This window comes from Gadus chalcogrammus, chromosome 19, assembly GCF_026213295.1.
Source record: "Gadus chalcogrammus isolate NIFS_2021 chromosome 19, NIFS_Gcha_1.0, whole genome shotgun sequence".
In the NCBI taxonomy this organism is placed as follows: domain Eukaryota; kingdom Metazoa; phylum Chordata; class Actinopteri; order Gadiformes; family Gadidae; genus Gadus; species Gadus chalcogrammus.
This window is the reverse complement of record NC_079430.1, coordinates 16,759,285-16,781,466: the sequence shown is the minus strand read 5'-3', so window position 1 is coordinate 16,781,466 and position 22,182 is coordinate 16,759,285. Positions and strand designations below refer to the sequence as shown.

Genomic DNA, 22,182 nt, shown 5'->3' with positions numbered 1-22,182 from the left:
TTGAGCTTGAAGTGTTTGAGCAGCAGGATCAGCAGGGCGGAGATGGCCTTCACGATGATCTCCTTGTGGCGGTTCACATCGATGCCCAGCTTCATGCTCTGCAGGACCGTGATGCTGCACACACACACACACACACACACACACACACACACACACACACACACACACACACACACACACACACACACACACACACACACACACACACACACACACACACACACACACACACATTTATTATCTGAAGTCAATCTAATCCTACTGTAAAAGTGTGTCATTTTATAAGGGCCAAATATGAGGCTGCAGTAAAATAATGATGAAATACCTGGAAAAATGGCAGACTAGATATTGAAATAAAAAAAACGATAGAAAATAAACCAGTGGATCACATTATCACAGCTACAGTCCCCAAGGACCTGTGTGTGTCCTTTGAGACTTTTAAATAAGTTGCTGTGATTAAGGACATACAAATAACCTGAATTAAACAGTCCAATTAAACAGTCCAAGACAGCAAGATAATGATATGTTTCACATTCAGGCTTCAGCATACTGGATTTAAGGATGTGGACCTTCTCCCAAAGAAAACCGACCATTCAAGCTCTCGAACCGAAGCCTCTCTCCGCCAACTTGGCTATTCTGCCTGCGATGTCTTCTTCATTGTAAACCTGATGCTGAAGTGAAGGGTCAAGGTTGAGGGAGCATGCAAGGACCCCGGCCCTCAGACTCACGGCATCTCCTCGGGAAGCACGTCAGCCAGGATGTTGATGGAGTCCGTCTTGGCCTTGGAGGTGGGGGCGGCCGCCAGTAGCAGCTTGAGCAGGGCGATCTGAGAACACATGAACAACACCATGAACAACAGCATGAACAGCATCATGAACAACGCCATGGACAACGCCATGGACAACGCCATGGACAACGCCATGAACAGCATCATGAACAACGCCATGGACATCGCCATGGACAACGCCATGAACATCACCATGAACATCACCATGAACACCACCATGAACACCACCATGAACACCACCATGAACACCACCATGAACACCACCATGAACACCATCTCTTGGAAGGTATGGCCTCAAATTCTATTCAATTCAAACAAAACCTGAGGATTAATCCACAACCAACCAATCCTATCAAAACACACATTCAACCTTCAAACAGGATCGACCCAGAATCAAATGCCAGCCATAAAGCCTGCAGAATGAGCGTTGTTTCTTTAAATGTCATCCACACGTATTGCAGAAGATACTATCGGCTCAAGGCGGGCCTTCCTGCAGCACTGGTGTGTGTTTCAGAACAGCGCGTGCATGTTGGAGGGTGTACCCATGGCACTCACCACATACTGGGAGAGGTTGGGGAGCATGCCCAGGTACAGGATCTCTGCTGGGGTCTCCTCCACCTCCTCCTCCCCCTGCAGACGGAAGAACACACACATTCATGTTACAAGATTTAAATATTATATAATAATTTATACAATGAATAACATTAGTTTATTCCATAGTCCAAGAGGTCGATAATCACATCGACGACTTGACACAGAGGTCATGTACTATGAATGTGTACATGTGAGTATTAGTATACCCATGGTAGATAGAACAACGTGCTAGATATTTAAAAGACTGACCAGTGTCATTGGGCACTTCTGGAGCTCCTGTTCCCTCTTTATCTGCACCTCAGCGATGGACACGTACTTATGCTGGGAGAGAGAGGTGGACACAGACACAGACGGAGAGAGAGAGAGGTAGGCACAGACGGATGGAAACAGAGGGAGAGAGAATATCAGAAATAAAGTATCAAAGTTATTTTTCACCTAGCTAATGCACGCTTTTTTTTTACTTTTTCTTATATCTGTTTGAAAACAGTAATGGACTCATAAACGGTACGAAACCAATAAGTGGTACCGTCCGAAAAACAACGAAACCCGAAGCAAATCCTCAAAGCAGCTCGACTTCATTGTTTCCTCCCAGAAGGATAATTCATTAGGAGGAGTTGACAGACATGTTCTGGATGGTTGCTCTGTCTGGCTGCTGCTTCCCCGCGCTTTTGAAGGACAGTCATGGATTTCTACGCCAGAGACTCAACGTGGGGAGGTTCAAAAATTGATCGAGCAATAATGAGCTTAACTCAATTGGACAATGGTAGAAAAAAAGAAAATTGGAATTAAGCGAGTTTGAAAAGAGAGGCAGCAAAGTGACAGACAGCCGAAGATTTCCTGTGAGAGTGAGAGGCAGAAGTGGCGAGAGGGAGTATTGATCGGGGTATTGATCGGGAGGTTTCACCTGTTTGAGAGTCTTGACGCTCTCGTGGATTGGCCGGGGCAAACCCACCAGCGTGTCGATGTCGCTGAAAAACAGGCCGTAAAAAACCAGCTTTTTACAGAAATCATCCTAAAAATGTATTTTAGTTGAAGGATAAAGGAAGATGTGATACGCTTCAATAACCACAATATAATTCATTTTTTGCATTTATTTGTTATCCACAAACGGATGCTCAAAATTGATTATTCAGGCATTTAGGAGACACTTGCATACAAAGCAACAGTGATTATTTATCATTAATGAGCAGGTAGGGGCTTGTGGCATTCTGTTGAAGGAGGACTGCATGAAGGCTTTGGGGCTACAGACTCTCTCAACGTGTGTGTGTGTGTGTGTGTGTGTGTGTGTGTGTGTGTGTGTGTGTGTGTGTGTGTGTGTGTGTGTGTGTGTGTGTGTGTGTGTGTGTGTGTGTGTGTGTGTGTGTGTGTGTGTGTGTGTGTGTGGCGATGAACTCACTTTCCCAAGGTGAAGCCGATGAACTTGTTACGACTGGTCTCCAGGAAGTGCTCGATGTCTTTCTCCCTGCGGCGAGAAAACACACACACACACACACACACACACACAGGGAAATAATGAGTCTGATGGGAGGGAACAGCAGGGAAACAGCCGGTAAAACAGCCTGTTTTCAGCGAGGCCGCCGTCGTTTCGGCTTCCAACAAAGACAGCTGCCGGCTGGTTCTCCGCGCGATAAGAACCAAAAGAAAAAGAAAAGCACATCCCTCTCACGGTGGAGGCTTGCTTACACACAAACCCCCACGCACACACACAAACAACCACCCACACACACATAAACAACAACCCACGCACACACACACACGATGCCTGGAGCCAACCGACACACGGTAGCGCCGTAGAAACTCATTGATGCTCGTCTCTCTATCGCACGCAGGCACGCACGCACGCACGCACGCACGCACTCTTTTTCGAGTCACGCTCTGCATCCTTTCTATACATTATTCATGTTCCCAAAGCAGCGTCTCATGGTCAAAATAGAGAAAAGGGACGGTTTCATCTCATTGTATATACACAGAGGCTCAGCATATTTAAGTGGAGCTCAACAAATAAACCACAAACTGCAGAGCCTAAGGCTGCTTGCTTTTCCCCACTGATAGACAAACCAGAGCCAGCTCAACACAGTCAAAGGTGTGTTGAGTAAGTTTAAACGACACGGTAATATATCGCTTTGTGCTTCGCAAAAGAACACAGCCATCATGTCCCCTTGGTAAAGCTACAGGTCACACGGCCATCGAAGTAAGCCGTACTCTTAGTCCACATCTGACAGAATAAAACAGAGGATACTGGAGCACATTCACATTAATAACAAAGCTAGATTATATTTTTGCGTGTTTAAACCTGTGCCTAACGTTTATTCACACGTGCATCGAGCCATCACATCACAGAACTCGCAGTTAACAAATCACATTCCTCACAATCACTTATTCAAACCAAACACCCACTACATTTTTTAGTTAATGTTGATGTAAGAGTCTCAGGCATATTAATGTCTAATTCTTGTTTTTTTAATGGTTTTATGGGTTGAGCGCATGCTTTTGCATGAGTTATCTATTATAGGCGGTTTTGCGCTATCAGGTAACTTCAATCAAACATACTGGTTACAGCCAACCCAAATCTGATTTGAGTTTGTTGCAGTGGCTAGTGCAAGCACGCGAGAGCCATATTTATAAAAAATACAAAAGTGAGCGGGGACTTACTCAAACAAGGGGGTTTTGGTTTATCTTCCTTTCTTTTTTAAACGAGGCATTTACATTTTAGAGAATCTAGCAGACGCTATTATCCAAAGTGACTTGCTACAGTTTTTACAAACATTCACACACCGACAGATGAGTCAATCATGCAGGGCGACGGTCTGTTCAAAGACACCTCGACATTAAGCTACGAGCCTGGGATCGAACCAGCAACCTTCCCTACCTCCTGAGCTAAGCCGACCCGAGTGAGTGAGTGAGTGAGTGAGTGAGTGAGTGAGTGAGTGAGTGAGTGAGTGAGTGAGTGAGTGAGTGAGTGAGTGAGTGAGTGAGTGAGTGAGTGAGTGAGTGAGTGAGTGAGTGAGTGAGTGAGTGAGTGAGTGAGTGAGTGAGTGAGTGAGTGAGTGAGTGAGTGAGTGAGTGAGTGAGTGAGTGAGTGAGTGAGTGAGTGAGTGAGTGAGTGAGTGAGTGAGTGAGTGAGTGAGTGAGTGAGTGAGTGAGTGAGTGAGTGAGTGAGTGAGTGAGTGAGTGAGGAGTGAGTGAGTGAGTGAGTGAGTGAGTGAGTGAGTGAGTGAGTGAGTGAGTGAGTGACTTTAATGTCCCCAAGGGGATAATGGTTTTCACACATTGAAGTTGGTTTCAGGGCAGCATGCATTTAAAAATACATTTAAAAAAGACATTTAAAAAGGCACCGATAACAAATAAACTCTCTTCCCACATATACCACAGATAACCGCTATAGGCCGCCCTGGAGCTCACCGGACTTTGGGCGCCCAAGGCAGGCCCTTGGGGAAGTTGAGCCTCTCGGTGGGGGGGCGCAGCGGGGGCGGGGGGGGCGGGGGCTGGATGATGACGTCGCGGTCCAGGGGGTCCACCTCGCCCTCGATGCCGCTGTCCGAGTCCTCGGGGTCCTCGTCTTCGTCGCGGGCCTCCTCGTTCTTGAAGGGGTCCCGCTCGTTGTAGGTGTCCAGGCTGTCCTGCTTCACCAGGGGCTGCGTGGGCGGGACGGGACACACAGTCAGCCAATCAGAGGCGGCGTGGGCGGGACGGGACACTCAGTCAGCCAATCAGAGGCGTAGCGGCGGGCTCTACCTTCCTGGGTGCGGCTGGCATACGTTGTGTTTTAAACCCAGCTGCGCTTTTATTTTGACACGTCCGATTCGGCGGACACATTTTGTGGTATAAATCAACTCAAAATCGTTGAATTAAAGCCTGGGAACATTATACGTCCAAGTTGGGCTATTAAGATACAAACACACAAGTCACCCGACTGTTAAGAATAAAAACTCATTCTGTATAATTCAAAACAGTCCAAGCACAAATACATTCTGTTTTGAATGACCATCCGCAATACCTACATTCCCATTTCCGTTCTGAGTGCAATGCATTTACAGACACACACACACAGATACACACACAAAGATACACACACACACACACACACACACACACAGGTTAATACAATTCAACCTTAACTTTCCAAAGCTAACAAGGAGATAACCAGTGCCACACGTGCAAGCTTCAGGCATGAGGGTAGCATTACTGACGTGAGAGAAGCCTGCCAGTGCGGTTGATGTATGGTGCGGTTCAGTCGGCTAGCAGCAGCCGCGTCGCTGCCCCCTCGCTCTAGTGAGCGAGGGGGAAGAGTGAGTGCATGTATGGTGGATGGCGGGGGAAGCAGCAACAGGTGATCTTGCGTTTGTGAGTCATTCTGCATGGAGGGAAGCCATTATCTACTAACCCGGGTTAGGGGACAATAACAATCAACCGCATCCGTCCAGGAGGTCAAAGGAAAAGCCGAATCACGGTTTGGTTTAAATGGAAACGTGAATTTAGTATTAAACGTTTCAAAGTTACCAAGTCGAAAGAAAAGCTATGATTATTGTCATTATTGGATTAGAGTAAAATGTTTATGCAAAAATGTGAGAACAAATTTCTCTCCAATACGTCGTCAATTCTTTTTTGTGGCAGTTGGACATTCCCGTTCACCTCCGGAATTGATGAAATCCCTTTTTTCGTCCCTTACTCCCGATGCTAACTAGCGATGTGACGGCCGGTCTCAACAGCGGGAGGAGCCTCATTGCAACGCCGATACGGTGAACTAGTCGTGACATTCTCCTCTACAGCTCATACAATGTTGAGTGACTCCAGATGTAAAACAGTCAGCCAGCCATCTAGCTAGCAAGGCAGCCAGGCTCCCACTGCCACCCCTCTCTACCCCACAACCCAACCCCAGATAGTGAGCAGGCTGCGGGGGGGGGGGGGGGGGGGGGGGGGGGGGGAGGTTGGGGAGGGGGGGTGTATAAGAGGAAGAGGAAGATTAAAGTAGATGAGAATTGGGACAACGTGCGCTAAACAGGCCACAGACCTTAAACGTGTAGCACCATAACTGGATGTAGTCTTGAGAATAAACTTACATTTTCTCTGGTGACAACGTCTTCATGGAACTGATATCAGATACAGATTTGCTGTTTCCTGTTTGACTAGCTCCGGCGATGTACGGCCTTTAGAACATTTAAATAAAATAATACGCATGCTAATGACTCTTGGCATAAATTAGTGTGTGGATAACATAATTTTTAACACTGTAGTCCTTTCCTGATCATTTCAAAAATAAATGGCAATGATTCCCATGCCTAGCAGATAATGGACCTGCTAAGTGGAACCCTTGATCCTAGAAAATAGTCACCACTGAGAAAAGCCACCCACACTAAATTCCTTTTTGTGAATACAAATGTGTTAATTGTGCGCTTGTGTTGCATCCGAGAGAGATTCTAACTAGCTTTTGTTCAACTAGGAGAGAAAAAAATAACAGTGGTGTTAGAAAGGTGAACAGAAAGGGCAAGAGATTAATGGTGAGAGAGAAGCAAACGAAATTAACAAAAATGTTGGGAAAGGGAGGGATAGAGAAGAAAAGTTATTCTGAGCTAAATAAATGGGGGGGGGGGGGGGGGGGGTATTTTAACAAAGAGCTAAGAGTTAAACATGACCGGCAATAGATGAAGGGAAGTTAATAAAAGGTTAGGAGTGGATGAGAAGGTTGGGGGGAGGGGTACCGAAGTTAACACGTTTTTTATTTATTTTCATTTTTTATAGACGAGAGTACTCAGTTCAGAGTACCTGTTCCAGATGTTCCAGACAAATTGTCTCAATCACCCAAACCAAATCTTGAGCCAACGCGACGTTCAAACTTGACGTCAAATCCACCTCATTAAGGGGCAGGTAGGGGTTAGAGGTCATCTCGCTCAAGGATGACTACGGGTTAGAATGGGCAGGGAATCAAACCCAGGAGCCGACCACTCAACTATCCCGCCCCTCGCGGAGTACGTTGTGTCGTACCCCTGAGAAGAAGATAGTCACATCAGTGACCAAAATGCGAGCATTAGTACCGGCACATCCCCGAACGGACAGGAGAGGCTAAGAGTAACAGTACTGAGAGAAAGAGGGAGCGAGAGATAGTGAGAGGGGGGGGGGGGGGGGGGACGAAGGAAGGAGGTAGTGCAAAGAAAAAAAACTAGCGCAAGGCACAGAGAAAATGCAAAATAAATAAAAAGTGGTATTTTGTACGGTAGAGACCTGCTTCTTGGCAAAGGGACTGTCGCCTTCCAAGCTATCAACAAAGGCACTCTGTAGGGACACAAGGAAGAAGGGCAAGACAGAGAGAGAGAGAGAGACAGAGACAGAGACACAGACAGACAGAGAGAGAAAGAGAGAGACAGGGAGGTAGAGAGGGAGACAGAGGGAGACAGATATAGAGGGAAAGAGGGCAATGAGCAGAACAGGCATTGCTCCATTGATAAGAAACTAGGGGGTATGTTAAGCACCAAGATTAACACGACGCCGGGCGATGTTTCGGGGGGGGTCAGTGCCGCACCACTGAAGTCTGCACACAAGTCAAACCCAAAGTCCGGTTTGAAAAAGAACTTCAACAGAAAACCGTCATTACAAATGCGTCTACGATATTCTTAAGGGACAGTGTGTATGATTTAGTGGCGTCCGGCGTTGGGGTTGCAGATTGCAACCAACGGAGTAGCCCTGACTTTCCAATAGTAGGAGAAGCTATGGAAATGTCCTAGTAGTAGCAAAGTGTGTGCAACTATAGGTCATTTGTCCATTATTGGTTACTGTACAAACATGCTGGTACAACATGGCATGTCTATTTCATTTCTTTCCCGCCAGATGCCACTAAATTCACACTGCCCCTTTAAGGATCGGTCTACCACAACTATTCCAGAAATAGCCTCTTTGGGATTGTGAATGCCACTTCATAGCCCCAGTTTCAGCTATAGAGTATTAGCGAGGTATCATGAACTACAGTTTGTACACAGAAGAAGAACAGAGTCTGAGGGGTTATTGTCACACACAAAAAACAAGGCGGCTGTGCCATCTGTGGGACCAAGGTGTGTGTGTGTGTGTGTGTGTGTGTGTGTGTGTGTGTGTGTGTGTGTGTGTGTGTGTGTGTGTGTGTGTGTGTGTGTGTGTGTGTGTGTGTGTGTGTGTGTGTGTGTGTGTGTGTCTTCAATGTATCCATTAAGTTGTCAGCCAACGTCCAAATCGAGAATGCTTGCATGTACGTATGCGTGCACACATGTGTGTGTGCGCGTGTGTATGCATTTGTGTGTGCGTATGCGTGTATGTATGCGCGTGCGTGTGTGTATGCACGTGCGTATGCGTACGAATGTGTGTATGCGTGTGAATATACGTTTGCGTATGCGTGTAGGCGTGCGTGTACGTAGGCGTGTGCATATGCACGCTCGTATGCGTGTGCGTGCGTGTGTGTGTTCGCGCCCCCCTGCGCCCCCCTGCGCCCCCCCCCCCCGTTCCGTACCCTGCGGCTACGCCGGCCCCTCTTCTGCTGCTGCTGCTGCTCGATGAGCTCCATGGCCGAGGCGGGGGGGGAGGCCGCCCGCATGGCGCGCACCACCCGGATACTGTCCTCCGGCAGCGGGGGCAGCTGCAGGCGCGCCCGGCCACGCACCTTCATGGCCTGGAGCTCCTCGAAGCCCCCCAGGGTGAACTGGGACGGACGGGAGGGGGGGGCAAGGAAATTTTATTTATACAGCACTTCTCAAACACGAGCGAGACTCAGTGCTTCATGTAGGAACGTCGTCAACGGATGAAATAAAGTCATAAAATAAAAGAAAATAGTTGAAGTAAAAGAAAAAAAAAAGGCAGTGTATTTAAGATTTAGGAAAAACCTAAAACATACAATAATAAAATAAAATAGATGCGTAAAAGTAAAATAAAGGCAAAGTTAATAAATGCATAATAGAATGTGCATGTATTTAAGATTCAGCAGAAAGCTAAAGCTAATAAGAGGACGCTTTATTGTCCCTTAGGGGAGGTTAAGGTGTTGGGCCGGTTGACAGTTTGTTTTTGTTGGTATGTTATGAGTGCTCGTACAGCGACCTTGGGAGAAAGGTGCTGTTTAAATATAGTAAATGTTAGGTAACGCTTTACAATAACGGGACATTAATTAACCATTGGTTAATATACAGTACTTAAAGCAGTAAGAAACATCAACTAACAATTAACTAATGGTCAATTAACAGTTAATTTGTATCTATTATCTAATCTAGTAAAGCATTAACATTAGCTAATGCAATAATGCACGAAATTATGTCAGGTTAGGGTTAGCCCTTATACTAAACCTTTTAAATAATGTATACATTTATACCGTAGTTAATATGAACACCATTAGTAAAGGATAATATTAACGCAAACAATATCTCAAACCCTTGTACAGGATCACGTATCAATACGTACAAGGGTTTGAGTACGTGCGTGCGTGCGTGCGTGCGTGCGTGCGTGCGTGCGTGCGTGCGTGCGTGCGTGCGTGCGTGCGTGCGTGCGTGCGTGCGTGCTCCTCACCAGTACAGTCTTCCAGAGCAGCAGCAGAACCTTCTTCATGGGGAAGTGCGGGGCGTTCATGCTGCAGAACTTGGTAACCATGGTGAAGAGGAGCAGAGCAAAGGGCTCCCCGTTGCACATGGGAGCGGCTGGGGAGACAGGCGGACGTGTTAGACAACACCGGCCACGTCCGTTCTCAACGAGGCCTCCGTGTGTCGCAGGCAGGGTAAGATCTGCCGACACCTTTTAGTCAACGCGATTTAAACTGGATTCAATGTAAATCGCCCGTCCCGACCTTGGGAGTTCACGCACTGTTTCCCTCTGCAGAGCGAGAGGAACAGAGATCTGCACGGAAGGTTTTTAGAGGACAAGATGTTTCCGTTTTGCTTTTATCCAGATTCAGCGAGAGCAAAGGGCAAAAAACGTCACTTTGTTATCTGAAGTGAATGGATGCAGTTTTCAACAAGCAAGTCGGTGAAATTACTTCCCAGCCGAGGCCAGACCGATATCCATCGTGAAGTGTTCGCTCGAATAAATGGCTCGACTCACAACAAGCGCTCACAGGGCCAGGCGGATTAAACTTCAACTGAGACATTGAAGTGAAATGTCACGAAGGACCAAGTATGGTTTAGACATCTTGCTCAAGCTCCTACAGGATGGGCTGTCCGTGAGACTCGGGGGGGATTGAACCCAGTTACCTTTCCATTTCGGTATCCTGCTCATTGAACGCACACGCACACGCAAACACACCTAGCTCAATCCTGAAGGTCTCCCTGGCGGCGATCCACTCAGGTCTGTCGTCCTCCGTCTGAACGCGAATGTTCTCCACCATCAGATACATGATGCTCAGCAACACACTGTAGGACACACACACACACACACACACGTTAATATGTGCCCAGCTCTCTGGGTGTGTATTCATGACATCTGGATGTGTGCCTATAAACCGGCTAATAGGGAAAGCTATTTGCTGAAGTGCAAGCCTGCACACAGATAAGTAACTGCAATGCGTTAATGTGGATACATTGGTTAACATTGGCTATCAGCGCAGTTTGAGCGGCGCACACACACACACACACACACACACACACACACACACACACACACACACACGACAGCTGTTGATTACCCTGATCAGCAAAGCCACTTGAAAGATGGAGAAGTCAGTGTAAAAATAAAAAATGATAGATATGTAGTGTGAGGCAGGTGGCGTTTTATGCTTCTTACTCACAAAACAAACAAAAAGAATACCCAATTTCCATCAGTAATTACATGAGAAGCTTGAATCCTGTTTTTAAGTGCCTCGAATTGGCAGCGCGCGCACCCTAGTTTACAGAGCACAGTAATCATTCCATTATGAAACCATCCAAAGAGAAAGTGACAGACTGTGAACGAGCGCCTCTCGGGAGAAGAATGAGCTTTTACTGGTGAAACACGGGCGTTCATCGCTATCCATCGATGCAAATCAAAGAGCTGACAGCTCCGATTGGCTGCGTCTCATATGAAATGTCTCACGACGTACAGAGAATGGGGGTGGAGCGGATGAAGGAAAAAGGACGGGGTTTGACAGCCGTCAGGACACGTGGGCGGGAGGGAGGTATTTTTTGTCTTCTGTTCCACTTCCCTTTGTAAATCTCTGGTACTTTACAGCTCACGTTGTGACCTCCTCTTCCTACGGTTTATTGGGTTCATACTTATTTTTCCCTATTTTGGAATTTGTACACAGCTTAAATGTAAATGGCTGAAATGCAGAGCGACGTAAACAGAGAAAAGCGAGAGGCAACCAAATCAGAAAGAGAGGAGGAAAGAGGAAGACAAAGATAGACACAGAGAGGAAGGCAAAAAGAGAGACACAAAATTACAGAGACCTAGATAGACAGAGTTAGGCAGGGAGGAGGACAGGAAGTCCACTTTAGAAATGGAGGTAGGTCATTTAGGGAGAGGTGGGGGGGGGGGGGGGGGGGTCTCACCGGAGTTCTGTGCTGTCAGCGAGGGAGATGGCAGGTTTCCGTACCGCACTGCTGCACGCCTGGCTGTTACTGCAACACACACACACACACACACACAGAGTTACATAATATTGTTTGTCACATTCACCCACACCCAACCATGTTTGTGGTTGTTTGTTTTGTCTCAAGGTCCCCGTTCTTGAAATAGCCACCATACGCGTGTCCTCAGCTCAGTGTGTGTGTAGGGGCCTGATAAAGAGTGCCTGATACCAGAAGGCTACCAGGCCACATCAAATGCTAACAGGCTATCAAAACGAAAGGGGGTGAGACCAGTGCTTAGACGGGAGCCAGGGCAGCAGCAGCCTCCAAAGAATACCAAGTGGAACATTTTCATCAACCTGATAAGAGCTTCCTATTCTCATTCATTACATGGCAGTGGAAACACTCGGCACACATCCGCTACGTGTGTGTGTGTGTGTGGGGGGGGGATGCACAACCAGATGTCACACACGGCAGACACTAAGGCCTCGTCCACACAAAGCCGATTTTTTGGTGAAACCGCACAAGTCTTGTGCGTTTCGGCCGACCGTCCGGACGGAGCCGGCGAATCCGGCGCCCGAAAACCGCACATTTCTGAAACCAACCTCGGAGGTGGTTTCAAATCTATCCGGACCTATGCGGTTTCGTGTAAGGATTTGTGTGGACGCCTGCAACGCAGACGATGACGTCATTAGCCCCCCACCTGCTGGGGGACGTCAAGTTGCGTTGAATTTTTTATTCATTATTTTATTTGTATTATTTTTGTAGCTTTAAATAAAAGGTGGAAAAAAAAAGGTGAATGAAACAAGCCCCCACTCATCTCGGAGAAATTCTTCACCGCAGATTTTTCATAAACACACATTCAGTTACAGAATTTATTATTTGCTCACAAATAATAAAAGTGGCCGCGGCCCGGAACTCGCTGACCTAATGGCCGCCCCCAGGCATGGCTAAAACCAGAGGTAGCTATGTCACACAAGCTAAACTAAGCTAGCATGCAATAGACATTAAGAACAGTTGTTAGCTTGCCGTGAGGTCACGCAATTCAGAATTTCTGCCTGTAACTGTAACATCTAAGCATCAAAACACAATAATAAAAAATTATAAATTTAGTCTTTTTTGAATTGTATATATACATTGCTAGCATGGGTTTCCTAATCTAAAACCCCTAAACCCGGCAATATAGCTGTGTAAAGCAGTATATAGCTACACCTCTAGTTGAGCTAAACAAGACCATGACTGTATCTCCAAGTATGTAAAAGTAGGCGTGGCATGCTGTGGGCGGAGTCAACGGTGGGCGTGGCCATATGTGGGCGGAGCCACAATGCCACTCATGTCATGTGCTGTGGACCGGCTTGTGTTCCACTCACTCTATCTCCATGTTGAGGAGTTCCAGCAGAGCGGTGAACACGCCCATGTGGTAGAGCAGGAAGACGTTGTGTCTGGCCCAGTAGAGGACGTCCACGTCTGAGTCGCACTCGTCGTACACACCTAGGGACACAGGGACACACACAGACACACACACCTTAAGAATATGTCACGCGTATCATGATATGGCAATAGGCGTGGAACTCTGTACAAGCCTACATAGGCTTTGCTCCCGCCTTGCACAAATGTTGTCATTTGTGCTAAACAAATAAACTCTAAACTCTAATAGCATACGTGCTGAATCTATGGTTAGTGTATTCACCAAGTGTTGCATCTTTTGCATCCATTATCAATTCACAATTTTTGACTTTTTTTTAAGTTGGCACATATACCCACGCTTGAAATCGCAATGTGTTCAATTGAGCCCCCATCTGTTAGTTAGCGGGAGACTTTAAAAAAAACAGCAAAACAAAGAGAGAGGTAATGGCCGGCTAGCATTATATATTTGTACAATATATCACTAGAGGGAAGTGATTTTATTTATGATATTATTGTAATCACCATCGATCAGCATTGACTACAGATATGGCCAGGTATTTTTAAGCTACGTGGTAGTTTACATTTTATACAATGCAGCTTTAAACTTAAAAAAAGTCCTATATTATACCACCAGGTGTGAGTGTGATTAGCCGTTACAAGCCGTTTTGAAAAATCTGCCTCTTCTGACATCACAAGTGGGCGTATCCACCTAGATGTTTGACGGATAGATGAGCAACGTCTGCTACAGTCCACTGGGTAGGCTGGTAGACTGATCTATCCAGCACACATCTAGGTGGACACGCCCACTTGTGATGTCAGAAGAGGCCGATTTTCCAAACAGCTTGTAACGGCTGATCACACTCACACCTGGGGTTAGAACATGTCCCCTTTCAACTTAAATTTGAAAACAAACAAACTCCGACTCTGAGCGCCAGGAGCATGGAGGACGTACCCTGGGCCAGGTAGAGGATGGCGCGGGCCACCTTCAGCCTCTTGTCGCGGTCGGTCACCTCCAGGGCGTCCAGCAGCCTCATCACGTAGGCCCGCTGCTCCTCCACGCTCAGCTCCACCCACCTCCGCCCGCGCACTGCGCCCAAAGCACCACAAACAGGTCCATAAAACGAACGCACCACGCAATCAGGTTTCTTTTTTTTGTAATCGGGTCTCAGTCAGGCATGCATACACGTGACACACACACACACACACACACACACACACACACACACACACACACACACACACACACACACACACACACACACACACACACACACACACACACACACACACACACACACACACACACACACAAAATTGACTTAGCATTTTGCCTCAGGTGGTCTTGACTGCGCAAAAGAAACCTTCCCCTTATTTATTAATAGGCTTTGGATGATTACAGTATATTAATGGCACTGGTCTCTACAATAAACTGTCAAAACACACACACAGCTATTGGGTCAGTAAGAGTCGTTGAGAGAGCTAGTGAGCTCCCTCCACCTCCTTGGTCAAATGAATTGAGGGAGATGGAGACCCTTTTGCAGTGTAGTAGTGGCTGGAGTGATCGACTACAATCCGAAAAGCTACTGGCAAAATTAACATATAGTTGTGTATTTAATATAGTCTTTTATAAAGAACAAATACAGTCACTTGAATACACTGTCTATAATAGTATTTTACCAAAAACGCGTAAACTGTCAATGTAAAATGAACATTGATGAAGAAAGGATGATAAAAGGTGTGACAGTTATTGTACTAAAGAGAAGGGAGAAAGAGCTAGAGAGAGAGCGAGCTATATATTCATAGATTGTCATCTGTCGGGGGCTAATTTCCTGTCCACCAGGATGAATGAATGCTGCTGTGGCCTTTATTTGGCCCCTTGTTAGAGTTTTAAACACAAGCACCATTCTCATGGGCATTTGTCCTGCAAATAACAGGCATCCCCAGGGGAAAGAGATGGGCAGTAATAGACTGTAGTCCACAAACAGTAGAAAACAGCCATAATAAAACCACCACCACCCAATAATACATGCAGTTTATCCAGTGACTGAATTTAAAATTTGGCTTTGAACATAAACATAGCATAAACGTTTGCTGAAATAATGAGTACAATTCTGCTCTTTCCTTTTAAGATCTCGCCTTCTGTTATAAGAGTGTTGGTATGTGTTCAGCATAATTAAAGAAACACTATCGCTGTGTCTTTTGCATAATTGTATCGTTTGTTCCGGTTAATTAGGTTTCAGTGTATCTGTGTTATTTTGTATTTTCATCCATGTGTAGAATTGTAACATAATGTGTAACCTAACCAATTACTCTTAATAGATGATATGCAATTCCTGAATTTTCAGAAAAAACAACAACAACAACGATGCCCTTTGAGTAGTTTTTCCCCCTTACTAATGTAGGAAAGCAACCAAAATATTTAAAATAAAATAAAAATTCTCTGTCCTCTCGCATTGCAGAAGCAGTGAAATGTCAACCTGATCTCCAAATCCGTCCTCCCGCATGCGGCTGAACCGAGAGAGAGTGTTAAAATTAGCCAGCCTTGAGAGGACCAGTGATTTAGCTCAGCGGGGCACTGAGTGGTGACAGGCAGACAGGGAAGCAGGGAGACAGGGAGACAGGCAGACATGGAAGCAGGGAGACAGGCAGACGGGCAGACAGACAGACAGGGAGACAGGGAGACAGGGAGACTGGCAGACAGGGAGACAGACAGGCAGGGAGAGAGGCAGACAGACAGGGAGACAAACAGCCAGACAGACAGACAGGGAGAGAGGGAGACAGGCAGACAGACAGGGAGACAGCCAGCAGTGGGTGTGGGTTGGGGACACACAGGGCTGCGATTGGGAGTGCAGATGTGTTAAAACATAGACGAGGGTACTGCGTGGGGGCCATGACACACACACACACACACACACACACACACACACACACACACACACACACACACACACACACACACACACACACACACACACACACACACACACACACACACACACACACACACACACACACACACACACGTCGGGTACAGCTCAGAGATTGAAAATAAGAACCCATGTTTTCCTTTTCTATCCTTCTGTCAAAGGAGCGATCCGTCTCCCACTAAGACTTCTAAACAAATAGCACAGGCTTAGTTTAGCCCAGGAGGTAGAGCGGGATGACTTGTGATAGGACGGTTGCTAGTTTGATCCCCGGCTGTCCCCTCCTGTGGTGGTGTCCCTGATTAAGACACCTCCCCTGAACTGCTCTCGACTAGCTGGCCGTCGCCTTGCATGGCTGACTGCGCCGTCCGTGTGTGAATGTGTGTACGACTGGTTGCAAGTCGCTTTGGATAAAAGCGTCTGCTATATTCCCTGAATTTAAATGTAAAAAACATTCACTGAATATAATATCCTTGAACTTATGGTATTGTCACATACTGTACAATAATTTCATTCAATCCTTTTGATAATTGACTTCAGCTGTGTTTCAACGATTAACAACTTAAACAAATGAGGTACCTTAACAGACCTAAACAGAACCTTAAGCTACCTGCCTAACTTCTGTTGTTGCATATTCCTGCTTCCCTTTGATCGGTGCATTTCCATAACAATTCAGTACTTTCTGCTCACTCCCCCCCTACACGCCCTATCTAAAATAACATGTAGAAAATCTACTTATCTTAGTAGAAAAGAGTGAGAAGGGAAAACGGTAGCGCTGACTATGTCAAAACGCAGAGTTCGCATTGCAATATATATATTATATATATATTCAGCTGATTCCAGCAGTAGTCATCGGCTGTTTGAATTGACACAGCAGATCCATGTACCGCAGTGAGGAAACAGGCAAGTTTGCAGATTTCTCACAACTCGCCAGTTCTCACACACACACACACACACACACACACACACACACACACACACACACACACACACACACACACACACACACACACACACACACACACACACACACACACACACACACACACACACACACACACACACGAGAATCAATAGTACGCATGAAGGTTATCCAGATAACATTCATTCGCACTACCTTGACTCTTGAAGTCCTCCTCAAAGTAGTCCTTGTTGAGGGCGAACTCCGGCTCCTCTGTGTAGCTGTAGAGCTCTGTGGGCACACACACACACACACACACACACTTTTGTGTTATTGTTTCATCAATCATTGTTTATTTAATCCAACCAATGGCTGAGGAGCCATTTCAGACTTGTCTTGCTTGTTTGATGAAGGCCTTAAAAACTACAAGAACAGTTGTTAAATGCATCGATCATAAACATGAATTTGATGTGACATAATGAAAGCACCATAAGTCAAAGCAGGCTACACTTGTTTGTTTAAATCCTTTAAAACCTTTTTATACCACAAAATATATATCACTAGCTCTGGAATTGAGTCTTTGACTTCACAAATAAGCCGTTCAAGAGAGAGCTTTGGGCCCAATCCCATTTCTACCCCTTAGCCCTTACCCTTCCCCCTCCCCCTTGTTTTGAAGGGGTAAGGGGTAAAGGGAAGGGGTAGAAATGGGATTGGGCCTTAATTGCTTAGTGAAGTAGTGAGTGATGGGGTGTTATATATGGAACTGAACCCAACAGAACCAAAGGGACAGTTAGGGTCCGGTTGAGTTTAAAGACCCCCGTGACTCCAGAACATACATTCTGTATGCTCACAAGAGCACCTTTTCAAAAGTTCCCATATTTTCCACACAAAATAGCAGGGCGTCACAGAAATCTGCATTAGAGTTGTGACGTATACATCACGCGATGCAGACACCGCAATATGAATATTGAATCAAAATGATCCCAAGGAACATTATTATCCGTAGTGACATGACACCAATCTCAGCCAACGATGCGAAACCCATTATCGTGTGTTTAGTCGCCACAATTGTCTGTAATTGGTGCAAAACCACATGACATTCAATCCGTAACATTCTCTCAGGGGTTTGAAGTCAACTGGAGCAGGAGGTCTTTGAGACCCCGTTTCACCCCCCGCGGGGGTTTAAGCTGACCTGATAGCTCCGCTGGTAGCATGTCCATGTCCCCGTACTCAAACTCCAGGTTGGGGGACTCCATGGAGCTCTGGAACCACAAACAAACATTACGGTCAGAGACGTAAGAACAGCATAGCCTCACATTTGTCGGCGGCCGTCCCCACAAGCATTTTCTATGCACTGCACACACATCGGCAGGCACCATGAATTAATGTCAATGTTCATGAATGAATGGCAATGTATATCGCAGCATAGCTAAAGATGCCCGCGTGTTTCACCAGCAAAGTGTGCTATAACTCTCACACACACCCATCTGTTAACACGCAACCACAGTGTGTGTGTGTGCGTGTGCGTGTGCGTGTGTGTGTGTGCGTGTGTGTGTGTAAGAAGCCAATCAGCAACAAGCACTTACAATTTATTTACATTACGTTCACCCCTTTACATCAGCCGACACTGATTACTCAGCGAGTGTTGACGGGGGGGTGGGAGGCTAAGCTAAACTGCTGTGAATGAATCCACACCCCCCTCCCCCCACTGTGGCTGTTACTGTCCTATAGAAAGAGATGAGCGTGTGCAGAGTGTGACAGAGACAGTCTGTCTGTCTGTCTGTCTGTCTTACCCGATGTTCTAGTGACTTAGCATCAGTGGTGAACAGTGGATGTCACCGACATAATTTTAACATGGGTCATCGGGACTGGAAAAGCCTTGTACTTAAAATACATGCGCACACACACACACACACACACCATATGACTGCCCCCCCCCCCCCCCCACCCACCCCCCACACACACACACACGTCAAAGGATTCCTTCTTCTAAACATTCACAACAAAAGCGCGGTGTCCAGAATAGACGATGTCACCAAGCAGAGCAGCGCAGACAGTCGATGAGACACACACACACACACACACACACACACACACACACACACACACACACACACACACACACACACACACACACACACACACACACACACACACACACACACACACACACACACACACACACACACTTTAGGGGTTAAACAGCCTTGAAGGGCGACCCACTCTCGTCTCTTTGGAGATCCACCAACAGGTTTAGTGACGGCCGTTTGATCTGCTCTGACGTTGGCAGACTTCCCCGTTGTCTAAGTGTTGTTGAACACAGACGAGATAAGAAGTGGCCTTGGCGTTGTGAGAACAGGTTTTTTTTTTCCTACTTCCTAGGACATCATGAGTTACACTAGGAACAACAATTCTCCACCTTTTCTGTCAGCGCAAGTGTGCCCTTTCAAAATGTACCATTAAAAAAATTAATTAAACGCGCGCGCGCGCGCGCACGCACGCACGCACGCACGCACGCACACACACACACACACACACACACACACACACACACACACACACACACACACACACACACACACACACACACACACACACACACACACACACACACACACACACACACACACACACACACACACACACACACAGTTGCCAGGCGTAAGATGGATATCCATAACCCATTTCACATTTAAAGAGAGAGATATGCTCATATCAACAAACATTATCCAGGGACTAGGGTCGAATGACAATTATAGAGAATAGCGAAGGGAAAGCTATTTCTAGAGCCCTTTTTAATTAAAGCTACAGTGAGAGTCCCGTGGATAAATAAAGCACCATAATTTTCCGTCCGGCAGAAGCCCATGGGAACGTCTTCCTGGACAGCGAGACCGAGATCACACAGCGGAAGTCACAGTGAACCGTGCCAAGGAATATCCCATAATAACAACAAGCATCAGAGTTATTAGCAGGCTGTCTTCACACAGATAGGCAGGGGTAAAAAAGAAAGACCCTCAAAATCAAAGTTTAAACTTGATGGAATTAGAGTTTGAGGGTTTACCTCAGACAGTGAACGTGAGGGTTTACCTCAGACAGTGAACGTGAGGGTTTACCTCAGACAGCGAACGTGAGGGTTTGTGGCCTCATGCGTTGTGGAAGTCTCATAACGTGTGTTGAAGGTTTGGTGCACGACAGTGTGGTGGTGGATGTCAGAGACTCTGATTTAGTTTAAAGTTCAACTTTGAATTACGGACTAAAGGGCACATATTTCAGTCCTCTTCCCCTCTTCTCTCCCTATCTTCCTTAAATCCTTCAAGCATCGCACTCTTTTTCCATAAACAAACCAAAGGCAACACAAATGCCTTGCATGGTAACCTATCTGACAATGAATCCCATTTTAATTCAGATTCTGAATTGGATCTCTGTCCGTCCTTCTTGTTTTCTCCCCCCCGCCCCCCATCCTGACGTCTCCAGCATCTCCTCTTTCAGCACCCGACCAATGAACTCTTGGCCGGACGCCAACTGCCAAGCTAACGTCTGCTGACCCACTCCGGCGCCCCCCCCCTCCCACCCACCCACCCTCCCACCCTCCAGCCCGGTATCGGTATACACACAAGGAGTGGGCACGGTTTCAACACACACATGACCCCCGCTCTGCACCACTCGACAACAACGGTGTAAAAACGCCTGGCCGTTTTGAAATCGGTTTACCAGTGGTGCGCGTGCACACACACACACACACACACACACACACACACACACACACACACACACACACACACACACACACACACACACACACACACACACACACACACACACACACACACAGTCAAAATGTACTAAGCATTTTGCCTCAGGTGGTCTTGACTGCGCAAAAGAAGAAACCTTCCCCTTATTTATTAATAGGCCTTGGATGATTACAGTATATTAACGGCACTGGTCTCTACAATAAACGGTCAAAAGTGGGATGCTGATTTGAGACCGACATTGCCCACCGTAGTGGGAACATATATTCCCATGATAGGCTACGGTCCCAATGTATGCCCAGTGGGAAAATATATTCCCATTTCCCATGTTACAGTGTGCCGTTCCAAACCACCCCCCACTGCACGCTTTGGTTTTGGGGGAGAACAGCCTACGTGTTGATCCAGTAATAACCACAGCTATTCCAAGAACCAATGACAATGTCTTTAAAAAGCAATACGTTTAAAATTGGCTTCAGGGCACAAACGGCTGTGAGAACAGACAAGACAAGACAGCCACAAGCAGAACCGATCTGCATATCCCCCACCACCACCACGTTTAGGAACCATCGGCCGGCTTACTAGAGAGTTATTTATAGGCGCCGGGACGACACTGGCGCTGGGGCCAAAATAACAACCCGGTGTGTGACTGGCGACATGCGCTCCAGCCAGGGGAGAAAAGAGCACATGCAGCCCAGGTCGAGATCTCTCTGACCGGCATCCACCGTGATGGCAGCCCGCTAAACGACCCATAGTAGTAGCGCTCACACACCGAAACCGACGCACAGGTGCCGCCGTGTGGATGCCTTTTTTTTTTTTAATCCTCCTAGAAAACCGCGGATAATTAAAGCATACTGTATGGATGTCCCCTACAGTGCTACGGCTGTCATTGCGGAGGGTTAGCAGTTAATAATACCATACCTCCATTTCGTCTGCCTGCATCCTTGGGAGTTGTTGTCGGCTCACATACGCTCGTGTTGGGGGTGTGTGCTGCACAACCTCTGCCGTCGTCGTCCTAATTGGAATCGACTCGAGAAGATTTCCAAGTTGAGAATGCACACCACGGCCGCTGTGATTGGTCGCCACTGCGCCAGAGAGGGCGGGGTAAGGGCCAGGCTGGGCGGGGGATTGGTCCACCGCTGGATGCGACGCGTCAGCTGATCCGTGGAGTAGCGCTCCCTAATGTCAATAGATGAATCAATGTCAGAGGGCAAGGGCAAGAAATATGGCTGTTATTCATGCGATGAGACGACGTGAAAACACTATGGTGATTATAGAACGACGTAGCTGTAAAGCATTCAGCAGTGGTGGCCTCTTGTTGAAGCTGTGCCAACCGCCATTC

The 22,182-nt window shown here is 46.8% G+C and overlaps 1 protein-coding gene across 2 annotated transcripts in view; it reads right to left on the bottom strand.

Annotated features, from left to right (window-relative positions):
* The window catches only part of strip2 (striatin interacting protein 2), a 26,676-nt gene extending 4,806 nt beyond the window's left edge, over positions 1 to 21,870 (bottom strand). The window contains exons 1-17 of one of the 2 annotated variants that reach the window (XM_056578666.1): positions 21,762 to 21,870; positions 18,287 to 18,356; positions 17,311 to 17,385; positions 14,222 to 14,356; positions 13,233 to 13,353; positions 11,845 to 11,913; positions 10,625 to 10,731; positions 9,896 to 10,023; positions 8,853 to 9,041; positions 7,601 to 7,651; positions 4,784 to 5,016; positions 2,778 to 2,843; positions 2,286 to 2,349; positions 1,631 to 1,702; positions 1,343 to 1,417; positions 729 to 826; positions 1 to 114 (exon numbers count right to left, since the gene is read on the bottom strand). The exon at positions 1 to 114 is cut by the window's left edge and continues 13 nt beyond it. In XM_056578666.1, the coding sequence (XP_056434641.1) occupies positions 1 to 114; positions 729 to 826; positions 1,343 to 1,417; positions 1,631 to 1,702; positions 2,286 to 2,349; positions 2,778 to 2,843; positions 4,784 to 5,016; positions 7,601 to 7,651; positions 8,853 to 9,041; positions 9,896 to 10,023; positions 10,625 to 10,731; positions 11,845 to 11,913; positions 13,233 to 13,353; positions 14,222 to 14,356; positions 17,311 to 17,385; positions 18,287 to 18,356; positions 21,762 to 21,782 (1,688 nt within the window). In that variant the 5' untranslated portion in view covers positions 21,783 to 21,870. The remainder of the gene's footprint in view (positions 115 to 728; positions 827 to 1,342; positions 1,418 to 1,630; positions 1,703 to 2,285; positions 2,350 to 2,777; positions 2,844 to 4,783; positions 5,017 to 7,600; positions 7,652 to 8,852; positions 9,042 to 9,895; positions 10,024 to 10,624; positions 10,732 to 11,844; positions 11,914 to 13,232; positions 13,354 to 14,221; positions 14,357 to 17,310; positions 17,386 to 18,286; positions 18,357 to 21,761) is intronic. The other variant, XM_056578667.1, reaches the window with a different exon arrangement.
* Positions 21,871 to 22,182: the final 312 nt, after the last annotated feature.